Raw genomic sequence first — 21,376 nt, 5'->3', positions numbered from 1 at the left:
ATTATTGGCCAAATAAATATGTCTGATATTGTCAGGTGTGGAACAGCTTTTTCTTTTACTGCTCTTAAGGTTTGATGTTGTGAAATAAGCATCTATCATCCTTTCTCCATTAAGAGAAAAGTGTTTTTCTCTGTATGTTGTTCTTATGCATGTTCCTCATAAGAAAAAATATTTTTCTAATTTAAAAATTTTCTGTAAGTTTTATGTATGTTTGCGCTGAAATTTTGGAATACTGTAACACTTTGCCTGTTTAATATCCATGATATCTGAATAAAACAGTTCTCTTAAATGCCTGTTTTTTTCCAGTTGCTTAAGTGCACATCAAGAATTGTCTGAATCTGCGCTGATCAGAAGTAATTAAAGAATACTGGACCAAGACTAATCATTTTGCTATTCTTTTTAAAACTGAACATCTGACCTGAGGGGATACCATACAGAGAAGCCAGATTGTGTTGTATTATCCTGTACTGTTGTCCTCATCTTCATACAGTGGTAGAAAAAGTTCACTTTTCCTAACTGAAGCCTGCAAAGCCTGACACCAAAGGATCTGCCAGAGCTGAAACATAGATTGCTTTCCCCGAGACTGGAAGTGAATTGGCAGATCAGCTCCCTGTGTAAGACACACAAGTGGGTAAATGCAGAGCCCTGTGAGGCTGTGTCCACACACCCCAGGCTCTGTCTACCCCGTACAGACAGGGAGGCATTTGGAAGAGTAGCCTCTTGTCTTGTCAGGACCTTTCCTCTGCATTTCCAGAGCAGCTATGCAGTGTTTTGGACTTTATAGTTTGCTGTTTATTCCAGCTGTTGGAAATTAATATCTACACTTTCCTGTAGTGCAAAGTCCATGCAAGCTTTTACTTGTCACAACTGGTGTATATATATATGTGTGTGTGTATAATTAAAGAAAGGTGGTCTTTAATATGAACCCTGAACTCTAGAAATGTTTTCTTTGATCACCTTGTGCAGGAAGTCTTTCAACAAGGGAGTTCATTGTCTCTCTCTCAGCTATTGATAGCAAATATATCTAAAATCCTTTCCAAAGACCACCAGGAAAGGTCACATCAAATAAGCAGAAATGACAGTTGTCATCACGAGAGATAAGATTTCACTTTCCATAAACAAATTGCAACTTTGACTTGATAATCTCTCCCTTCAGAAAAGGAGCTTTATCTTAGGCACTGCCTCTGAAGCAGACCAGAAACTCCCATGTCAGGATATGGTCCTTAAAAGACAATTTGCTGATGTCCCCATCTGAGCCTGTGGCTACAACTTCCTTTATTAGTGGGAAGGAGTTGAAAGGAACATAAATGACACTTGGAGACTTCGAAGACAGTGACAGGTCCCTGTGTTGGTGAGCTAAGGCACTGACCTGGTTCACTCAGAAGGAGCAGAAAAAGTGAAACTGAAGCGAGCAGTCAGGATATGGAAGTGATGCAGCAGAAAGGTGAAAATGGAGGGAGAAGTTGTGTTTCATTACTCCCAGGCACTTTCAGCAAACTGTCTTAGAACTGGGAGAAAATACTCTTTTTACATTCTTTTTAAGACAACGATGGAGGAGTGAAAGGTGATAAAAGGTCCTAGTTTTACTGGATTTTATGTCAGAATATACTCATATTAAGCTGGTTAAAAAATATTAGTAATTCTCAGTATTTCCATGTGTCTGTTACATTTGTACTTGCTTATCCAAGGCATCTAAGCAATGAAAAAAAATCCCATTCCGCTTGCAATTTTCACAAGATCAACTGTGATTACTATGATTACATAAAATAAACAGTTATTATGGATATGCATTCTAGAATTTGTATTCCTCCTAAAAAATAACTACTACTTTTATTTTATTTTTTTTTCCCCCAACAGAAAAAACAAAGGAACGTTTTGCGGATAGGAATTCAGAGCCTGGGTTCCATACTGTGGGGTGATGATGTTTGTTGCAGTGATGCTCCTGAAGATCCCCATAGCCTGACAAAATTTCTGTATGTTCTCCGTGGCCTGCTCAGGAAGTCTTTGTCAGCCTGCATCATCACAGTGCCTGCTCACCTTATCCAGGTAGGAGTGCTGCTTTTGCTGGATTTCAGAGCTGACACATCGCTTAGCAAAAGTTTAAAGCTTATGGAAAGAAAACAAATGAAGTTCTGGCCATTTTTAAAAGTCTTTTTGTTCAAAGGGTGAACTGAAAACATAACTACATCTTATGCTTTATACTTTAGTGGGGGAGTCATGCTGCAAAATCTACAAAGATCTAAGTATAAAATTGTTTTACAAACAGTTATGCCAGATAAGGGTCTTACTCCTTTTTGGAAAAACTATCAAAATTTCAAAACCTATAAAAAAGCAAATACCTATAGCAATCTCTTTTTCAATTGTTTTTTACAACATCTCTATGCATTTTCCCAATGCTTTCAAAATGTTTTTTTGGAGTACCAGTACAAGGCTTTTCAGTCTACTGTCTTTATCTGTCACTCATTATGATGATATCTGATCTTGTACTTAAAGCCAGGAATGGAAAGGTACAGATTTGCTCTATGATTCTAATATCCTCCTATACTGGGACTAGGAACAAACCAGTTATGGCATCAGTCATTTTCCCCGCTGCAAAATCAGAAGCAATTGACAATATTGTTCCTGATAGTATATGGAGACTTAAATATACCTTCTATAAACTTTTTTAGCAAAAGAAAAATGTAGATAGTCTTTTGTTCTGTGAGTGGTACTGTAACTTACAAAAGCAAAATTATTATTCACAATGAACAGAGAACCTATAATTTTAGATTATAGTAAAAAAAGTACTGGATAATACCTCATATTATGCAAAATATTTTCACAGTAGGTGAGTTTATCAATAGATTAAATCCTGGTACATGACTCACATGTATTGCATTTTGTTAAAGGTCTTTGAATACCTGCAAATGTTATTTATTTGGATACCAATGCAATTACTCCTTCAAAAATAAAGAAGGTGGATTTTCTAGTTTTACTATTATAGTAAAAAGTGTGTGAATATTTCTCTTGCGGTACATGCCTCCATCTCTTTACTTACTATTTTTAAATATTAAGTGGCAGTCTGCCTTCAGAAAGAGGGGCATTTAAATTTAATGCAAGAAATAGAATTTGTGAATGTGAAGCTGTCATGCTACTTCTTACACACTGGAAATGCCTGTCCATAATTGGGGTATACAACCCTTTCCATTGTAGTCTTCTTTATATATCACGCCAATAAATAGTATATTTATATTTTAGAGAGGTACGGAAGTGTCACTTAGAAAGAAACTGAAGTTTCTTTCACACTTACTTGAGAAGTTGATTATTGGTTTGTGGTTTTAAATTCCAGGGAGAGTTAAGATTGAAATTGTACCTTATTTTTTAAATAACCGAGTTTTTAATTTTAACAGAAAGTGCTAGAACATTCTGAATTTTTTAAAAAAGAAACATTATGTACAGAATCTTTGCTTAGGTGTCATAAACAAACGAGGGCATTATTTATTTATGTTTTAAATCGTGAAACTTTCGGTATCCTTCTTTAAGCACCGCACCGTGGAGAGCGCCGTTCATTAGGAGGAGCAAAGCTGCTGAGGGTTCCTCCTAGCCCACATTACCGAGTTCCCAGAGCCCTGCTGTGTGGTCGTTGCCCTCTCCAAGAAGCCTGTTAAAGAGCCCCTGGGAGCGTGTGTACAGCCTCCCTGGCACTGCTTCATTGGTGACGCTGGCGAGACTGAGAGCGCAGCCCAACGTGTGCTGGCTCCGGCGCGCGCCGCACACGCACCTGCCTGGTGGTAACAGCAGCTGCTCACGTTCCCACTGCACACATCCTCTCCTTGCTGTTGCCCAGGGCTCTTGCTGCATTCAGAAAGTAAAGAAAATAGCTCTTCTTTCCAGCAGAGTGAGAGAGAGGGATTTCCCCCCCCCCACCTCCAAGTATATATGTGTTTAATTTGATAAGTCAGTTCTAGCATGTGCTCGATCTGTTGAATCTTCAGTGCACTGAAGGCTTAGAGAAGTCATGTTTTTCTGAAGATGTAGTGAATTCCCCATTTTTTTTTCCCCTGAACTGTTGTTCCTGCACTTCCCAGGTTGTAGTTCAACCCCAAACTAAATTAATTGGGTGGGCTCCAAGTCAATTCTTCTCATGTGTAATTTATGTGAAGGACATGTAAGCTCAAAATCACATTCAATCAAATTTTTTCAGGATGACATATACGAAAAAATAGTTTCATCTTTACCTGCTTCGTCATGAAAAAGTGGATTTTTGGTAGTGACATAACCTATCTTGTCTCTGTCAGTCTCCAGTACTAGTTACTCCAGTGAAGAAAAAATAAAACAATAGGTAGTACTGATTTTTGACAGGAGCAATGTCTTTTCAACCCAGACTAGTTTTGTTTTTTATATGAATGATGCATATATATATATATACATACACACACACACATATATATATATGTGTATGTATGTATATATAATTTTGAAATACTTTTCTTTTGTATATTTTGCCGAATACTTTGCATGTTGTACGGTGGCAGAGAGTTCACAAATTAAATCTGCCTGGTTTCTTTCTTTTTCAGGAAGTTTACTTTTGCCTTTACTTTTCATATATTATCCTTTTTTTTTTTTTTTTTGGCTGGTGAGATGTTAAAATGACCCTCCCTATTTCATGTTTTCTGTATTCTGGTTTGTAATTTTTCTCATACTGCCTCCTTAATCTGTTTCCAAACAGTCACTTTACCTTATTGCAGTAACCTAATACAGTAGTGCTGTTACTGTTTGTTCACTTTCTCTACATTCTCAGGTCTGGTTTGACTCTTCAGTGATTACAGAGCTTTAAACAGTGATTTTGTTTTGATGTTTTTCCCTCTGTGATACATACGCACCAATGTGGCTCTTCCATTATTCCAGCAATTCATTGTCTTAGATTTAATAGCTTGGAATTGCACTTATCCAAAGATAATGCTCATTAATCCAGCCTGATGGGACAGTTCATGATGTTCTTTCTGTAAGGCAATATTTTGGTAAAAGACACAAGTTTGCAAAAAAAAGTCTGTTTGTGTGTGGAGATTTTCCAGAGTGATTGGAAGAAATTGTACTCCACTAAAGCACACAGATTTTGGGGGTTTTATTGATGAAACTTCTAGGGCAAACAGTGCATGAAGAAAAAAGAAAATTCTCTTTTTCTCAACCACAGAAGTAGGAATACATTATTCTGGAAGAAGGTTTCAAGAAAATGACACAAAAAACTTACCCAATTATGAATTTTATTCAGGTGATTTGTGACAAGTTTTACTTGATTGGTATTTTCTACTGATTGAACATACACTTTTCTTACACTGTCTGTCAGGTAATAAATATTGAGCTACTTACAAGTGTGATTAAAATAGTTGATGGAAGGTTATTTTTCAAGTCTTCCTACTGCTTCTTGAAAATGCATTGTACCTAAGAAATCATATGGCACATTTGAAAAGGGAAAAAATTACTTCAATTTTTAAAATCTGGCATTGATCAAAGAGGGCAGATTGAAGAGGCATTTCATTTGTTGTTACAATTTCCAAGTTTAAGGAATATTATAAAAGCGAGTAAGCATTTTGGTAGTCAGTACATTTAAATACCTAAATTTAGAAAAAGAATTATTGTGCAATTGTGTGACTGAAAGGATTTTAATGTCACCAGTCTATAAGGGAAAAGTCCTAAATTAGAATTTAAAACATTTCCCCATTGTTTTTCTTTTCTTTAATTACTAGAAATCATTGGTAAATCCAAGAACATATTTTCCTTGCAATACTAAATAATGTTTCTAATTCTATTCCTGTTCCTCCTAATTTTGTATCACTTAAGAAGTAGTAGATTTTTTTGAGTAGATTATTGTATTCAATGGGGAGAGCGTAGCACTTGTTAAAGCCATCCTTTATTTTGAACTCAGAGCTGGTATTACTGGTAAGGACTAAAAACCATATTAGTCAGCATGTACCAAGGGAAATTAATTGACTAATGAAAAGTCAGTATGAATAAGTCTTCTCGCAGAACCTGTCCTCAGAGTCTGAAGTTCTGTTTAGCAAGTTATTTTCATTATTTCATCCAGTATGTTAAAAATTTAATTTCCTACAATATTAATGTTTTGATGTTTTGAATTCACTGAAGTGCATAAGTTGCTGTACATTTCAGTGTAGAAAATTCAGAAACAAACCTTTTCACATCCAAACCCTTTTGTGTTCACACTGAGTGATTTCACAGCTAAACTCAAAGTCAAGCCATGATGAGTGCTTTAGAATCCATTGCTAATATAGGATTATAAGATGTGAACTCCTGTAGCTGGTGAATTTCTCACTGTTTGAAATCTTTATTCCTATGACAAGGAGTAAGAGTGATTGCCTGCCTTGGAGCTCTAACTTCTGAGAGTTCACTGGTGTAAAGTGCTGAATTACCTCCAAATGTATTTGATGAGGTAGCTGCACGAAGATCTGAATTGAGATCCAATATCATGTGGTTTCTATAGCATGATTAAGGAAGCTTTCAGATTTCTCTGCAAAATAGAATCCATGAAGATGAAATGGTGGTATAGCATTTTTATGTATTGGGTTTTCTTTACTTGCTTTTTAATGTTACATGTTGCTTTTTGTTGCGTGTGAGACGTAGATTTTAACAACTGTACAAATAAATATCAAGAGTCATAAGTTTATGGCAGGTGTTTTGGATTATCCACATAGTTATAGGATATGAGTGTTTTGGTTTTTAGACGTTCATAAAGGCATCTTTAAAATTCTGACTGAGCAGAAAACTCAGGGAAGTATCCTATTCAAAATTTAATTTGGGAAACAGTATCTTTTTTCATTTCATTTATTGCTGATGTATTTGCTAATCAAGCTGTAGAAGAAATAAAAGTATTTTGTGGTTTCATAGATTTTGGTTGCCAAGAGGCTGTGTTCTAGCATTACCACTTCTGACTGGGTAAGAACTACCCATTTCAAAAACAAATACAATATACATCTGAAGCATGTTATTGTCCCTACATATTAGTTGTCTGTTAAATAAATTAACTATATTATGAGCAACAGTCACACTGTATGTTAAATTGGCGTGCCTAAAACAGCCTTGTCATTTTAATAAAATTTACTTTTTAGAAGGACACTATATACACATCCTCACCATCTCTCTTTTAACGATAAAAAAAACAAAAAAATCTCTTTCCCAAAATACACATATTAAACTGGAGAAGTGCACAAGTACATGCAATGTGGCAATTTTATTTTACATGTTATGTATATAAACTGAAAATACGCTTGTGAAAATCGGGTAAGATTTAGAACCAAAACTTTGAACTACAGCATTAGACCTAAACAGTTAAATATCCCATCACAGTATGGAGATAGTCATCTGTTCAAGCATATGGAATCTTTTGGCTACTGGACTAAGTAGTTAATATAATGCCCAGTGTCCAGACATGGACACAACTGTTATGGAAGCAGAAGGGAAGAGGCTCATGTATTGAGCCCATTTGGACGCTAATAAGTAAAGATTAGAAGAGGGACTTTAAATAATGCAGGGCAAAGTAGCTGTTGCTTTAAGCAAGAAATTCTTTTAGAAAATGGGAGGTAGTATATTTTTTCCAAAGAAGCATTTTTATTTTTTTTTTTTTTTTGCTTAAGTAGAAGTTCAGGTTCTTGAGAGAAAAAAAAAAAAAAAGCCCTATGATGCTATCATTAAATATAGGGTTTATCTGTTCTGTTACAGAATCAAAACAAAGAACAATAATTTTGTGTAAAACTATTTTACATTTAAATCCTTGCATATGTATTTTCCATCTTAAGTGATTTTCACAGAACTGAATATTGAAATTCTATGTAGTATGTGCTTAGAAACATTTTTGATGGGAACTTTTGAGTGTTGTTTAAAAATCCTGAAATTTCAGAATTCAATTCTACCTCTTTTTTGTTTAGACATTCTCTATTAATTAGAATATAATAATAATAAAAAGGAATACTGCATCTTTAATGATGTTTTTGTGCCTGTGTAGTTAAGCTTTAATGCTAGGGAAAGACAAAAAAAAAGATTAAATTAGCCTTGTAACCTCTTTCTCTTCCAGACTGATGATGGAAAATAAAAGCTCTTAGCCACAGAATGTAACACTTAGAATTAATATTTAATTAGACCAGTAAATTGTACACCGTGGCTGAAAGCTTCCAAAGAGTTGTTAGTGCCACAATTGACCTACAAGTTTAATAATAACTCACTTCTAGGAGCAAGTGCCAGTTCAGCATAGTGGAGCCACTGTAAGAAAGTCCTGTGAGATTAAAATCAGCAAACCAAATGGCAGGCGAGGATTCCTGGGATGGAGCCTTCTGGAAAGCTGGGAGCTGGAGTAGCTTTTCAGCCAGGATTCAGATGAGAACAGTGGGCAAAAAAAGCTGATCCCTCCTGTTCTGGGAGCTTCTGGTTGTAGGCCAAAATCTTAGAACAGGTTTTTTTCTAAATGTTCTTACTGCAGCTATTAATTTATATCACAAATCAGGTAATGAGTGGCTTATCTTCATCTTTTAATTAATGCAAACATTGTCTCTGAATCCATTGGTCATGAATTTTACTGATGGAAGAAGGATACATTTTTGTTATGATGTGTCATTTAGTATGTTTGTATTGCACAATGTTTAATTTTATAGTATCTTACTGCTGCATGAAGGGGTTCTCGTTAGAGTAAGATAGGACAAGCAATTTGTCGTAATATTATTAAATGTGTGAATTAAATAGGAAATTAGTATACATTGTAAAATACAGAATTTTGAAGGTTAAATAGCTTAATCTTGCTTTTCATTTTACGAAGAATTAAAATATAAAGCCAGTAACTCTCCATTAGACAGCCGTCTGAGCCTTAATTCCATGGCAAATTATTCTAGTGAAATAGGGCACCATAAGTTCAAAAATGTGCAAACACACAGCAACAGACTGAGGAAGGAGCATTCTGCATTATTTATTGGCTAGATGCTAAATAATTGAAGAAATGCCTACTCATTAGTTAAAAATTAAAGCAGGGGAGGACCTTGCCAGCAGAGGGAGCAGTCATGTCTTTCCTTAGGTTCCCATCGTTTCCAGCCTACCCATCATTTCCACCCTACCTCTTCTTATTGCCCAGCCAGTTTCCCATCTGGACCCAGCCTTGCCAGCCTGCTCCTGATGACAGCCTATAATTTTATACTGGATAAGGGATTAGTTTTTTAAACGATTTTATATTTCAGAGTCTTGCCACTTGATTATCGACATCGGTTAGGTGTTCCTTTTGAGAGTTGTGTACTATTAGTTGAAATAATAGTGCAGGTTCTTTTTGGTCACCTGGGAATAAAATGAGATTCACTGTTTAAAGAATTAAACTTGCAGTGAGTGTTAGCCTTTCTAAATTGGTGAGTAAGCTGCAATGACATTTATTTCGGGCAAAATGGTAACAAAAGGAACTCCTGAACCTTTTTCTTGTAATGCATGATTCCCAGTGGAGTTATAGGATTTTAGTTAAGCCAGTTGGTTTCAAATATGTAATTTGGCAGTTTTGTTGCAGCTCTTTTGTAATACGACTCACTCTTCAGACTGCTTTTGCTTCTCTGTTTTATACTGCACTATGACCAACTTGTAGCATGGGATATTTTCTGTGTTCAGTTCTCTAGAGAAATCTTCTCAAATGATCACTTCATCTTTTCAATGCTTAAAGGCAGGTAATAACCTATAGGTTTCTAGCTATATGCTTTTATAACAGTGAGACAGTCTCATTAGTGAAAACCAGGTAATGTTTAAGGGAGGTGCTGGGCTCATCTTAGCCCAGATCTTGTACTGGTTTCTTCCTAGACACTCACCCATCACTGGAGAAGGGCTCAATCAGATTTATTTCTTCTCCTCACTGCAGTAGGGCTTGTGCAAGAGCCCCACACCCCAGAACAATTTACAGTCACCTGCAGCCTGTGCTTTCAGTCACCAAATGCTAAGGAAAGAGAAGAGAAAAGCACTGGACAGCATTCAGCTCCAAAAGTGTCACCCTTTAACACACTGTACATCTGTCACCTCTTTCAGCCAGATAATAACAGGATTGTCAGCACCCAGCTTTCTGGGATTTCAATCCCACACCATCTTCATGATACCAAGTGTTTTGCTGATACCCCAAAACTATGGATGCAGCCTCCTAAACCAGACCTCAAACAGAGGGGGCAGGCAGAGCTATGGTGAAAGGCTGAGTTGGGATCCCAGCTCACTGTTGACTGGCTTTTGGCTTTGGACAGCTCACATGACACCTTTGTGCTTGTTACTGACTTGTAAATGAGGAATGCAGCACTTGCCTGTCTTTTGTGAAGCACTTGGAGATCAACAGATGGAACATTTGATTTAAACTACTAGACTTGGTTCATATTTTTTAGGCTGCAGCAGCAACTGTTATTGACTTGCTTAATTTATCTCTGTTTAGTGATCTCTCATTTTGCTGTTGGCCTTTAGGTCTGCCCTTCAATGGCAAAATAGACATACTTATTATTTTGTAAGGTGCCAAGGTTTGCTGGCCTTAGATGCTTTCATAGCTCCAGCAATATTCAAGTCCATCTTCACTGAAGATCCAAAAAGATCCAAAGATTTTTTTTTTTTTTTTTTTTTTTTTAGCGCATGATATTTAATTTTTATTTCCTGGCTCATTATTCTTCCTGAAAATATCTCAAAATTAATTTTATAGTGTCATCCACCTTCATCTGACATTTTCTAGTAATATGCAAAAGCACTGCAGAGTTCCCACAGCAGAGACAGCTATCAAGACAAATGTTATTAAAAGCAACCTTAAGAGAACAACCAAAATCTGGAATTAATATGTTGTGTAACATATTGACCAACAGATGCTTTGTTACTCTCTTCCCATTTTTATGAGTATGTTGAATTTAATTGCCTGCTCTTGTCTTCACTTGTTCTTTGCTTCTGCAACTTGTAGAAAATTTTTCAAAAATATTATTTACTGCTTTAAATTAGTCAAAGGAATTAGCTAATGTTATTGTGCCTATAAACAAGTCAACCAAAATCAGTGTTTCCCTGGTTTTGGCCCTACAGGAGGATATTATCCCTGAGTTCTATTATAGTCTGTAAGCTTCTTCAAAGGTAAAAGATGCCTGATCACTCAGAATGCCCAAGTGTGGATTTCTCATCACGGAAGGCATTGTAGTTTGCAGCAAATCCTCTAAGTTTGTTTCTTGAGTATCTGTCTTCCAGCAAAGACATCGCACTTGTGTTCAGTTTTCTTGTGAGATTGGTACAGATTTCCACACACCAAAATTTGCTAACGGTCATCTTAAATTCCAGTGCCCTGAGCATATGTTAATTTTAAAGCCAAAATTCAATATTCAGTTCATAGATTTGCTGTGTACAAACATTGTAAGCAGCGGTGATCAGTTTGGACTTAGAGGGCATGTAGAATTTTATAGTTTACAGTCTTTATAAATTATCAAACGACACTTTTTGGCAAAACAGTTGTCAGTCGTTTCTTCTGGGGCTTTGTGAATAGTCAAGAAGTGCACAAACTGGATGGATCTCTTGTAAAATTAGTACAAGGGGCAAACTTCACTAACTTCTTTTGCCAAAGAAGATGTATGGGTAATTCTGCAATTTTCTGAGCAGTAATTATTAACAAATGGTCATAAATATTTAAGCCATGTTTCTTAATAATTTATATTTCCAATGTAAAATCCTTTGGAGATTAAGTAGTAAAGACAAGTGGTAAATATTTGTGTATTGTGAAGTCATTACCACATCGTCTGATAATCTCGCAAAAATATCAATAATTATTTAATTTATTGAATATCCAACCACTGTTTCATCCAGTGTGGCTGTTTCCATGATGGTGTTAAGCTTCCTTCAGCTTTATGACAGAATCTAACAGATTTTTTTTTTTTTAAGTACAACCAATATTTTAGCTTTTCTTGAAAAATCGCACATCAAAAATTGCTTTAAGTTCATAAGATTTATATTACTTATCATGAACTCACTTGGTGTTTATTATTGAAATCTTTCAAATGAAGTGTCAGGATTTCTGGATTCACCTGTTGGTAACAACAGAGATTGTTGCCTCCAATTAGAGTTTTACCTGGACTTGGGAAGAGTATCTGAATTCATCTTTGAATACTTCGCTTTTCGTATGAAATACTTAAACTGGGTTTTGTCCCAATACAAACAATTGTTTGTAAGTAGTGTTTTAGGTGATGAAATTGAAGTAGGATTCAATGTATTAATTATTCATTAAATGTTTCAAGATAAAACCAGCTATGGGATTATATTACCAGAATGTAAAGATACAGAAGGAGCCACCTACCAAAATATAGGCATAATGTCTCTTTGAAAAGGGATGTGGTCTTAAAATACCTTCTTTCAATGCAGTTTGTAAATCCATATTAAAATTACCTTAATGTACTGATCAGAATAAAAATGCAAATATATGCAAGCAGCCCAAGCAGTTGAAGTATTTATATAGGTGGCAATTGTATCTCATTGTAGATCTTTAACATGAGTGTCTTTATTTTCCTTTTAAAATTTGCGATTGTTTATATGTACTTTGTAGAAAAGTTGAGGCTGCCCTAAGAAAAAGTTCCATTATCTGACTTTCCTTTACTTACGCAGTGCAAGGACTGAGAATTTAATTGTTTTCATTTCAGAAGTTTGGTGAGGTTTTTAATTTTTTAGAAACTGTCAAAATGAGAAGATGAATTTTGGGTGTTAGAAAATTTTTGACAGAAAATCAGAGGAGAACTAGAAATTAGAGCAGAGTAGAAAAGATAGATTTTTTTCCTAATACGGAATCCAGATGAACCGAGATTGATTTGATTAATAGTAGTGATGATAAAATTGTGGTACATTAAGAACTCAATCCAGTAGAAACAGACAATATTAATTTCAGCGTGTAAGTTTGAGCATACAAGCTACACATGAATTTGTGTTGGTAGAGTACCATGCTTTACACTGAAACAGAGAACACGATAAATTTTAAACCATTTTTGTTGTAAATAAATATTTTTAAACATGCACAAGCAATTATTCAAAGGTATGTACCTTCTGAAAATAAATTACTAAGACAAAGCAGTCTTTTTCCATAATTGCCCTTCCCCAAAGCTGCTTAATCACGTGTACAGTTCCCATTTCCATAGCCAGCTCACTACATGGATTTTCTTGACATGTTTTGAAAGTACACTTTGGTTGAACCCAAATATTGCAAGTTTGCACTTAAAAGAAAATGTCTGTCTAAAACAGTAGCTCGAAGTAAGATATAGAATGGATGCCCAGCCCAGCCTGCACAACAGGATTGCTACCATGTTGTTAGAATAATTATATTTTGGCTGAACTAACTAATTTAGAAAAACTGCAGTACATCTAGCAAGTCTGAAAACTTTCCAAGACTGGATTGGTTTTGGTTTTTGGTTTTTTTTCATTTTTAGTATAATTTAAAACAATGCCTCTTCTAGCTGCCAACAAACTCTTTCCCTGAATCTCACCATTCCTGGCTTCCCTCCTAACCATGTCCTGGCTCACCTCCAGAGCTGCCAAGTTTATGCCAGAAGCAGGAGGTATATTTGTATGGGGCTGGAGGAAGATCTGGAGCTCTGTTAAATTTTCAAGCCCAGATGGGGCAACATGATTTGTGTGTTTATGTCAGTGTGCCATACATCACAACTATCTGTGTGCTGACGTCAGCTTTGATTGGACGTTAATGTGCTGAGCACTGCAAACTAGAAAATACATGATAGATACAGATCTATGGCAACAATGCCACATAAGCAAATGTCTGTTTGGTGTGGCGATTCACTGTGCAAAATATTTCCCGAGATACACTGCATTAAGCCAGTGGAATATTTTGACACACTTTAAAAACAAAAACAAAATCAACATGGGCAAAGAGAGCACCATTTAAGAAAGCAAACCCTTTCAGAGGAAGAGCTGAAACCAACATATTGACATATGTGTCATCAGGCAAATATTGAGGTGCTGTGCTCACTCGAATCCTTCCAGAATTAAAGCCAGATAGGAGGATGCTATTCTCATGATTTGCAGGACTGGCAGTGATGAGGATATGTTGCTGATAGTTGAGCACCTTTCTTTCCACAGTTTTTGTAACCCATTGTTATCAAAAGTGGCAAGCAAAAACATCAGTGGACAGCAGATGTTTATTCAAAGGATAGGATATTTTTTCTGTATCAGGAGTTTAGCTTTGTTTCCAGGAATCATCAGTGTTTATTTATTTATATAAAAGTTCTTTATTTCTTACTTATGCAAATAGCATCCAGCAGCCTCCTGAAAAACTGACAAAAGATGGTAATTTCTGGTCTGTGGGTTTATAGAGGTCACTGACTACTTTAGATTTAGATTTATACCATCTTTATGTGATTGCCCCTGTAGAATAATGTGACCAGAAGATTCCATTAAAATACAGTATATTGTCTCTCTCTTCCTAGAAGAGGGAATTATTTGCAAGTCAGCTTTACTATTTCAGGGGCAGATATAATAGCAAAGTCTAGGGATTGGTGTGCGGGCAGTGTTCTTTTACCTCACATCACTTACGTTATTCCTCAGAAAGGAAATTCTGCAGGATGACACCACTCTATCATTATCCATCCTTAGACTTGGTGGGTGGAATGGAGGTTCCCTGATTCCACGGGGATGGATGCTCTTGGCCTGGGCACAAGTAGCAGCTTTGAAAAGAGACCCCTCCCCAGGATCTGATGCCATCTGGCCCAGAAGGTGGGGAAGGGAGGGGGTGGAAAGGTACCATGGGATCAGTGGTAACCTGAGCAGATTGGGCTGTTCCAGACAGGCCACAACTTCATGCAGAGGTCAGAAAACAGAATTCAGTTTATTCTTTGACAGGAGCTGGAAATTTTCACCTTTGTGTCTGCTTTGCCAGCTTTTCAGTGGCTAGAAAATAATGGTGACTGAAATGTAGCTTCATGAAAGCAGTTGGGATGTTGGCCACCATTTTAATAAACCTGAATGTCAGTACAATGCATGGACTATTCTAACATGTCTGGGGATGTTTTAGTCTCTCTGCTCCTAATTGATAAATTGTTATTATAAAATAGTTTACCAGTATTTAAGTTGACCTTTCAGAATAAGCATCAGTCATATAATTTACAGAAAGACTGCAAAATGTACAAAATACCTAAAAATTAATGAAAAATACAAAACTATAACCTGGAGCTGCAGAGCTAATTCCTTCTAATTGGAATGGGTATTTTGAGGTGATTAGTGTTGATACCCCTGAAGGTTTGATGAATGTAGCACCTACAACCACCAAGAACAATAGTATTATACCAGCTGTCCAGGTACCTTTAAGATACCTGTTTCTTAGCTTAAAGAAATATTTTGCTTTTTACCACAGATGTATTGTTTCTTTTTCTTCATTAAACTCTGACATCATCGAAGCATTTAAGAACATTTTCTCTGACTTACCTCTGAAGATCTCTGTTGTGACCTTTGAATGTCTCTTTCTGCTATATAAAATTAAGTAAAGAAAACCATGTAGAAAACAGCTTATTTAAGGCATATGACAGTACACTGTAGCACAAGACATGAGGCAGCACTTAAAAATCACAAATATATTGAGAAATGGTAATGCTGCTTGAAGCTCACTTGAGTTTTCCATGGTTGACTGATAGCCAAAATGAATAATTGTGTGGGTTCTGCTTGCTCAAAATATTAGAGATGATATGCCTAAGTGCATTAAAAACCAAGGTTTTCAGAACCCAAACAAAAACTGGGCATCAGACTCATAGTAGAAATCGATGAGAGATAAGCTTAACACATGGCTTGTAAATATTGCTGATGTGAGCAAATGCTTGTTATGAGGATTTAGGGAAATGTTAATTTAGTGCTAAGTTTATCCTTTCGAGGTTTATCCTTGTCAAATATTTGTTTTCTTCAGACAGATATTTTAAGTCTTTTTTTTTTTTTAAGAAAAAAGCCCTCTAACGTAATTTCTAAGTATTGATGACCTATTTTTTCCCCCTCAGTTTGTCATTGAGAGGACCAAGGCTTACTCTATGAACATTAATTACCTTTTTCATCACATAGGATGTGTATTTTGTTTCCATGTCTTACAGAATAAAGCAATTATGGAACGTGTAACAAACTTGTCAGATATGGTAGTTGGTCTTGAATCATTTATTGGCTCTGAGAGAGAAACCAATCCATTGTACAAGGATTACCATGGTAAGTTCCATCTTTAGCAATGCAAAAAGTCTGCCCTGAGTGTTTCCAGGGCACTTAGCGGCTCACCCTCCAATTGGGTATCTGCTATAAAGCAGCATTTTGTTTCATTTTGGAATATACCTCTTAAATGATTCCCCTTTCCTAACCAGTCTTGAGTTAGGGAAATTTCCAGCCAAGTGCATTAAGGCTGCAAAGGAAACATGGCAATTCCTTGCATGTTGTCACGCCGCATTACGGAGGCATGGCTCAATCAGATGAACATCTCAACAGGCAGGCTTTGGGGAATTCACAGGCAGGGGAGGCTTGGCAATCATCTGACCAGCGAGCTGAACTTGTCATGAAATCAATACTTTTTGATCTGCCAAGTTTTAAATTGAGAACACGGGAAAACGTATACTCTAGTAAGGCGAATAAACGGCCGGATTATGTGCTAGGTAAACTTCATCTAAAAAATAATGTTCTGGTTTTTCAGCTATAGGTTACAGCTCTTGCATGTTTAAGGAAATGAACGTAGGGTATATGTGGCATGTAAAATATGAAACTGATTTTGGTAAAAAGTCATGTAGCCTTCCAAGTGTTTTATCTTCAAAATTGTAATGGTGCTTAATCTTGCATTTTGTTTCCCGAAATTTTTGTTAGCTGTTGCAGCAGACCTACTTAAATTTTAAAAAAAATGTGTTCGAAGTTATGCACAGCCAAAGCAGTGAATAACAGTTTTAGCTAATCCGGAGCAGTGCTCAGACTATGCATAAATTACAGCTTGTATTATTGTGATACTACTGTAGTTCCATGGAAACCTTTAGCTGACAGTAAACTGCTTATCTGAAACCTGCTGTAAACACATGACAGTGGCAGTGTTTTCCCTAGCAGAATGTATGGAGTATATAGAAAAAAAGCAAAGATGGTGTTGAGACACCACTGTGTGTATGCAAGCTGTAATTAATAAATCAGAGAAAAATCTTTCTGACTGTGAAAGTAGTGCACATTTCATTATCTGAAAAAAAAAAGTGAATGAAAAAAAAAAAAGCCGTGAACAAAAGCTGGAATAATTTGCCTAATTATTTTTTCCAACTGTATAATCGTGATATAGCCTTTGTTTATGCTAACATAATTCTGTCAATTTAATACTCCTTTTCTCTCTACTGAAGAGATCCTTTAAGACAGTGTGTGTTTTAGCAGTTATTTCTTGGTTTACTATAAAAATGTATGCTAAGTCATTACTGGTGCTATTTACTAAAAATTATATGCCAATAAATATTGCTTTTGAGATTTGCACGACCTTAATTTGACAGTCTGAAAAGATGTATTTCTAATGGTTTTAGCTTTGTGGATTCTTTCTGCTCAAGAACTTATTTTAAGGTATTTATTTACTGCAGATGATGAAAGATTTTGAGATTGCTCAGGAGAATCTTGATTACATTATTGCATTATTTAATGAATCATCCTTAATAATTTTATTAAGCTGCCTGCAAATTTAAATGTTTGAAGAGCCACAAAATAAAATAAAATAAATCATTATATGGATGGCCCCTAAATAAAATTTCTAGGATACTGTATATAAGCAACCCTGTGTTGTAGCTACTGTTCCTATATGTAATAACTAAAAGATTTTTGTACTCAAAATCCTAACAAATAATTCTTCTAATTCACTGGATGGGAGGCAAGTGTAGAAGGTTTAAAACTGTAATAGCACTTTTCTAATATTACTGAGAATTTTTGTAATTAGTGCCCATGAAAATTGTGCTTTTTTAAGTATTTCAAGTCTAGGAAACCTCCTTTAAAAAAATAAATAAATGGCTGAAAAAGTGCTTGCCTTATTTTAAATAAGGGATTTAATGTTTGGGGATGTTCTCCCAGCTGCCGTTTTGAAGTGAGATACCTTTTCTAAACGTTCAGTATTTCCATTTAGATGCTGGCTTTATGAATAGCAAATATAGGCCAGTAATTGAGAAGCCCTGTAGAATTTTCCTGGTTTTCAGCTGTAGAAGATCACCCTTAGGTTGTTCAGGGACTATATTAGGCTGCACAAAAACCATCCAGCGTCCTTGTCAGAAAAAATCAGCTTGAGTTGCAGCTGACAGAATGCAGAGCTTGCAGTGCACCTAGTACTGCTAAAAAACATCTGAACAGCTATAGAACCCTCCTGCAGGAAGAAAACATATTTCTTCTGGGGTGACACGGGGGTTAAAATTTATTAAAAAGCGTGATCTAAATCGGAATTTCCCCAAAACTTTTTTTTCAAGTCGTTTTCAGGGCAAAAAACGAAGGAGTTCTCATTAGAGCTTCAGTGGTTATCAGTAACCCATAAGCCTTGTTTTGCTGCCTGCTTACTGGTGCATTTAATAAAATAAAGATCACTCAGTGGTGCCGTGGGCAGCATGCAAGGTGATAGCCATATTTGCTTACTGTAAATACAAGAGAAAATCACACACAAACCGGCTGTAGTTTTGACAAGTATTAAGATCGCTCTTTACATCTCTACTTCTGTACCAAAGTGCAATTAGTTTTCCTCGCACAAGGATTTCTGTTTATCTTATTCTGCTTGATTACTTGAGCATAATCACACCGTTTGCTTCATTGCTCCTGGTAGTAAGCTCCAGTTTAAAAAGGGGAGGATGGGTGTGTGTAAATATACAGAATTCTGCTGTAATTTATGCGTCTGGATGACAGCGTTTTCTTAATTCCCCCCCCCCCCCTTTACTCTTTCTTTCCACAAGGTTTGGTTCATGTACATCAGATTCCTCGGCTTAATAGCTTGATCTGTGATGTGTCAGACACGAAGGACCTTGCTTTTAGATTAAAAAGGAAGCTGTTCACCATCGAGGTAAGAGAAACGTTTCACTATTTAGAACCCAAAAGGTGGAGCTAATCCCATCTCTTATGTTTCATTTTGTGAAATGCATAAAATATGCATCAGACGATGTAAATTCATTTCATTCTGGTTTTGCTGTTCAGAACAGTTTTATAAAACAGTATTTTATGCCTTCTAATTAAAAACATCTCATTTGCTGCACTAAATCGGTCTGTTATAAATACTTTATTTTGGTTTAAAATGTACATAGAAAGTAGGCCACAACCTTCAATAACAAAGCATGACATGTTTCTAAGGATGTCAGGAGCATATTTAATTAAATGTTAATGACTTGCTCTTACTTGTGTTAGTGGGTGGGAAAGTAGCTACATGTTATTACCCCAGTAGAGGGATTTTAATGTATAATGTTGCCTAAAAATGTGTGTGGTATGGGGGATAAGTGTCCTTATCAGTATTCAGAAACCATTTTCTTTGCATTACTGAAATCACCTTTCGCTCTTTTATGTCATTTTAAACACAGTATCATTTACACTAATGTCCTTAAGTAAATTTCCTTCTAAATTTAAACTTTTTTCTGTGACCTTTGTGCAGACAATCCTGAGAGAAGGCAGTAATACAAAAGATGTATTTCATTTTAATCTTGCTAAAGAGCAAATGAACATAGCACTATTAAGCAATTAGAGCTGATGTATTTATTAACCAAGTAATGCTTAGAGATGGAAGATGGCTTTCAGGGTGATGCAATAGTCATCAGTACAGTCTGAGCAAATTTTCTTTTTTTTAACAAAGACATAAAACAGCCAAGCATCCCTGACAAACCATTTTGTTTAATCTCTTTTCAAATGAAAAGCTCTTAAGCAGGCCACTTGTCTTAACTGCTTGAAACCATAAAAAGAGAGAATTGCCACCAATAAATTAGCATATTTTTTACTCCATCACCAAATGCTGGTCAATGTGGCTTGGCACTGCTTTGGTGTTTGGGACTTCACCCTTAAGTGACCACTTTGGCCCTTATTTGACCCTCTGCCCTTTTTAGCTGGCCACTTGATAAGGTAACTTAAGGGTTCTCTCTCTTCACTGCCCCCTCCCCTTCACAATTGCAAGTAGCCCTAACCTATAAATCATTGAAAGGGCCCTATCAAGTGACAAATTAAGGTGCCCTCCTCCTAATTAATGGTCATCAATGTCTTTAATTATCTAATCCTATTGAGAGTAGTTAATAGTTAATCAGGCAGCCAGTTCTTCATGCAGGTCATCTCTGTGTGAGTGCTAGAAGTTTCTCAACTAGAGGTATCCTCTTCAGAAGCCACTTAAAGGCAAATATGTGAAGGAGGGCTTTTTTCCCAAAGACAGTTCCTTTATAATGTTTGTCACTTCCCAGAGAATGCAGTTAGTGAAACCAGGCACTGTGAGGTATTAAAGCATTTGAGCAACTGCTTTTGAGCAGTACAGTAGAAACAAAACCCTTGATAGTCTGTGTTTGCTTTTAAAATACAAATGTTCTCTCTGTTTTCAGAGGTGTAGAGAAGCGTGCACCCTCATTTCACAGCATAGTAAATCCTCATTTATTATAGCTGTGAATTAGAATGTTTGGGTGGTTTCTCATCACTGAGTCCCATCTCAGAATACAATTTTTTTTCTTCCAAATTCGAGATTCTAACCTGTAATGTAATTTGGAAGGAAAGAATACCCTTAGCAGGAGGCTCTGTGGAAAGAATTGAATTAGCCATGGGACATTGGAAACAGGAGTGAAGTGCAACTCTTGAAACAACCTGTTGCCCTACACATGTGTGATATACTCTTGTATAATTTCTCCCTTCGCTGCTCAGCTGCAGCCCCTTTTGAATAACTTCAGGTTTTGTTAGAGATGTGCTTTCTGTAAGCTGAACTGACACAAACGATCCCTTTTTGAACACGTTAGATCACTGTCCTACCGTGATCTTCCTGTACACGTTTCACTAATCTATAATACATGTGTTTTTCTTCCTCATACTGTTAGGGAAAGCAGACTGCAGCAAGGCTGACTGGAGCAATAAGGACAATAAGAAAATGGGAGTGAGGGCAAACTGAATTAAGAAAGGATGAGAATAAGGTCTGCTAAAATGGGTTTCTGCAGTTAGAATGTGATGTGTCAGCAGTCAGTCAGTGCTGGTCGTGGGGCTAGAAGCAAAAAGCAGCATAACAGTGTGCATTGCAAGCAACAGTATGCTTTACACAGAGTACAACTGAGTTTAGGGCTTCTTCAGTATGAAGTTTAAATATGAAATGAAAATGCAGATTGAGTACCTTACAGTTTTTCGAACATTTCTGCATCCTTATAGACATAATTTAGGACAAAAATATTGACCTCCGCTTGAAATGCTGCTTTAAAATCACTTAAGA

The 21,376-nt window shown here is 36.2% G+C and overlaps 1 protein-coding gene across 1 annotated transcript in view; it reads left to right on the top strand.

Annotated features, from left to right (window-relative positions):
- Positions 1-21,376, top strand: part of ELP4 (elongator acetyltransferase complex subunit 4) — a 136,749-nt gene that overhangs the window by 42,374 nt on the left and 72,999 nt on the right. The window contains exons 7-9 of the mRNA XM_062495164.1: positions 1,858-2,046; positions 16,074-16,182; positions 18,900-19,006. Coding sequence (XP_062351148.1) covers positions 1,858-2,046; positions 16,074-16,182; positions 18,900-19,006 — 405 coding nt within the window. The remainder of the gene's footprint in view (positions 1-1,857; positions 2,047-16,073; positions 16,183-18,899; positions 19,007-21,376) is intronic.

This window comes from Cinclus cinclus, chromosome 6 (genome assembly GCF_963662255.1).
Source record: "Cinclus cinclus chromosome 6, bCinCin1.1, whole genome shotgun sequence".
NCBI classification, from domain to species: Eukaryota; Metazoa; Chordata; class Aves; order Passeriformes; family Cinclidae; genus Cinclus; species Cinclus cinclus.
The sequence above is the reverse complement of the archived record's forward strand: the minus strand, read 5'-3'. Positions and strand labels throughout refer to the sequence as shown.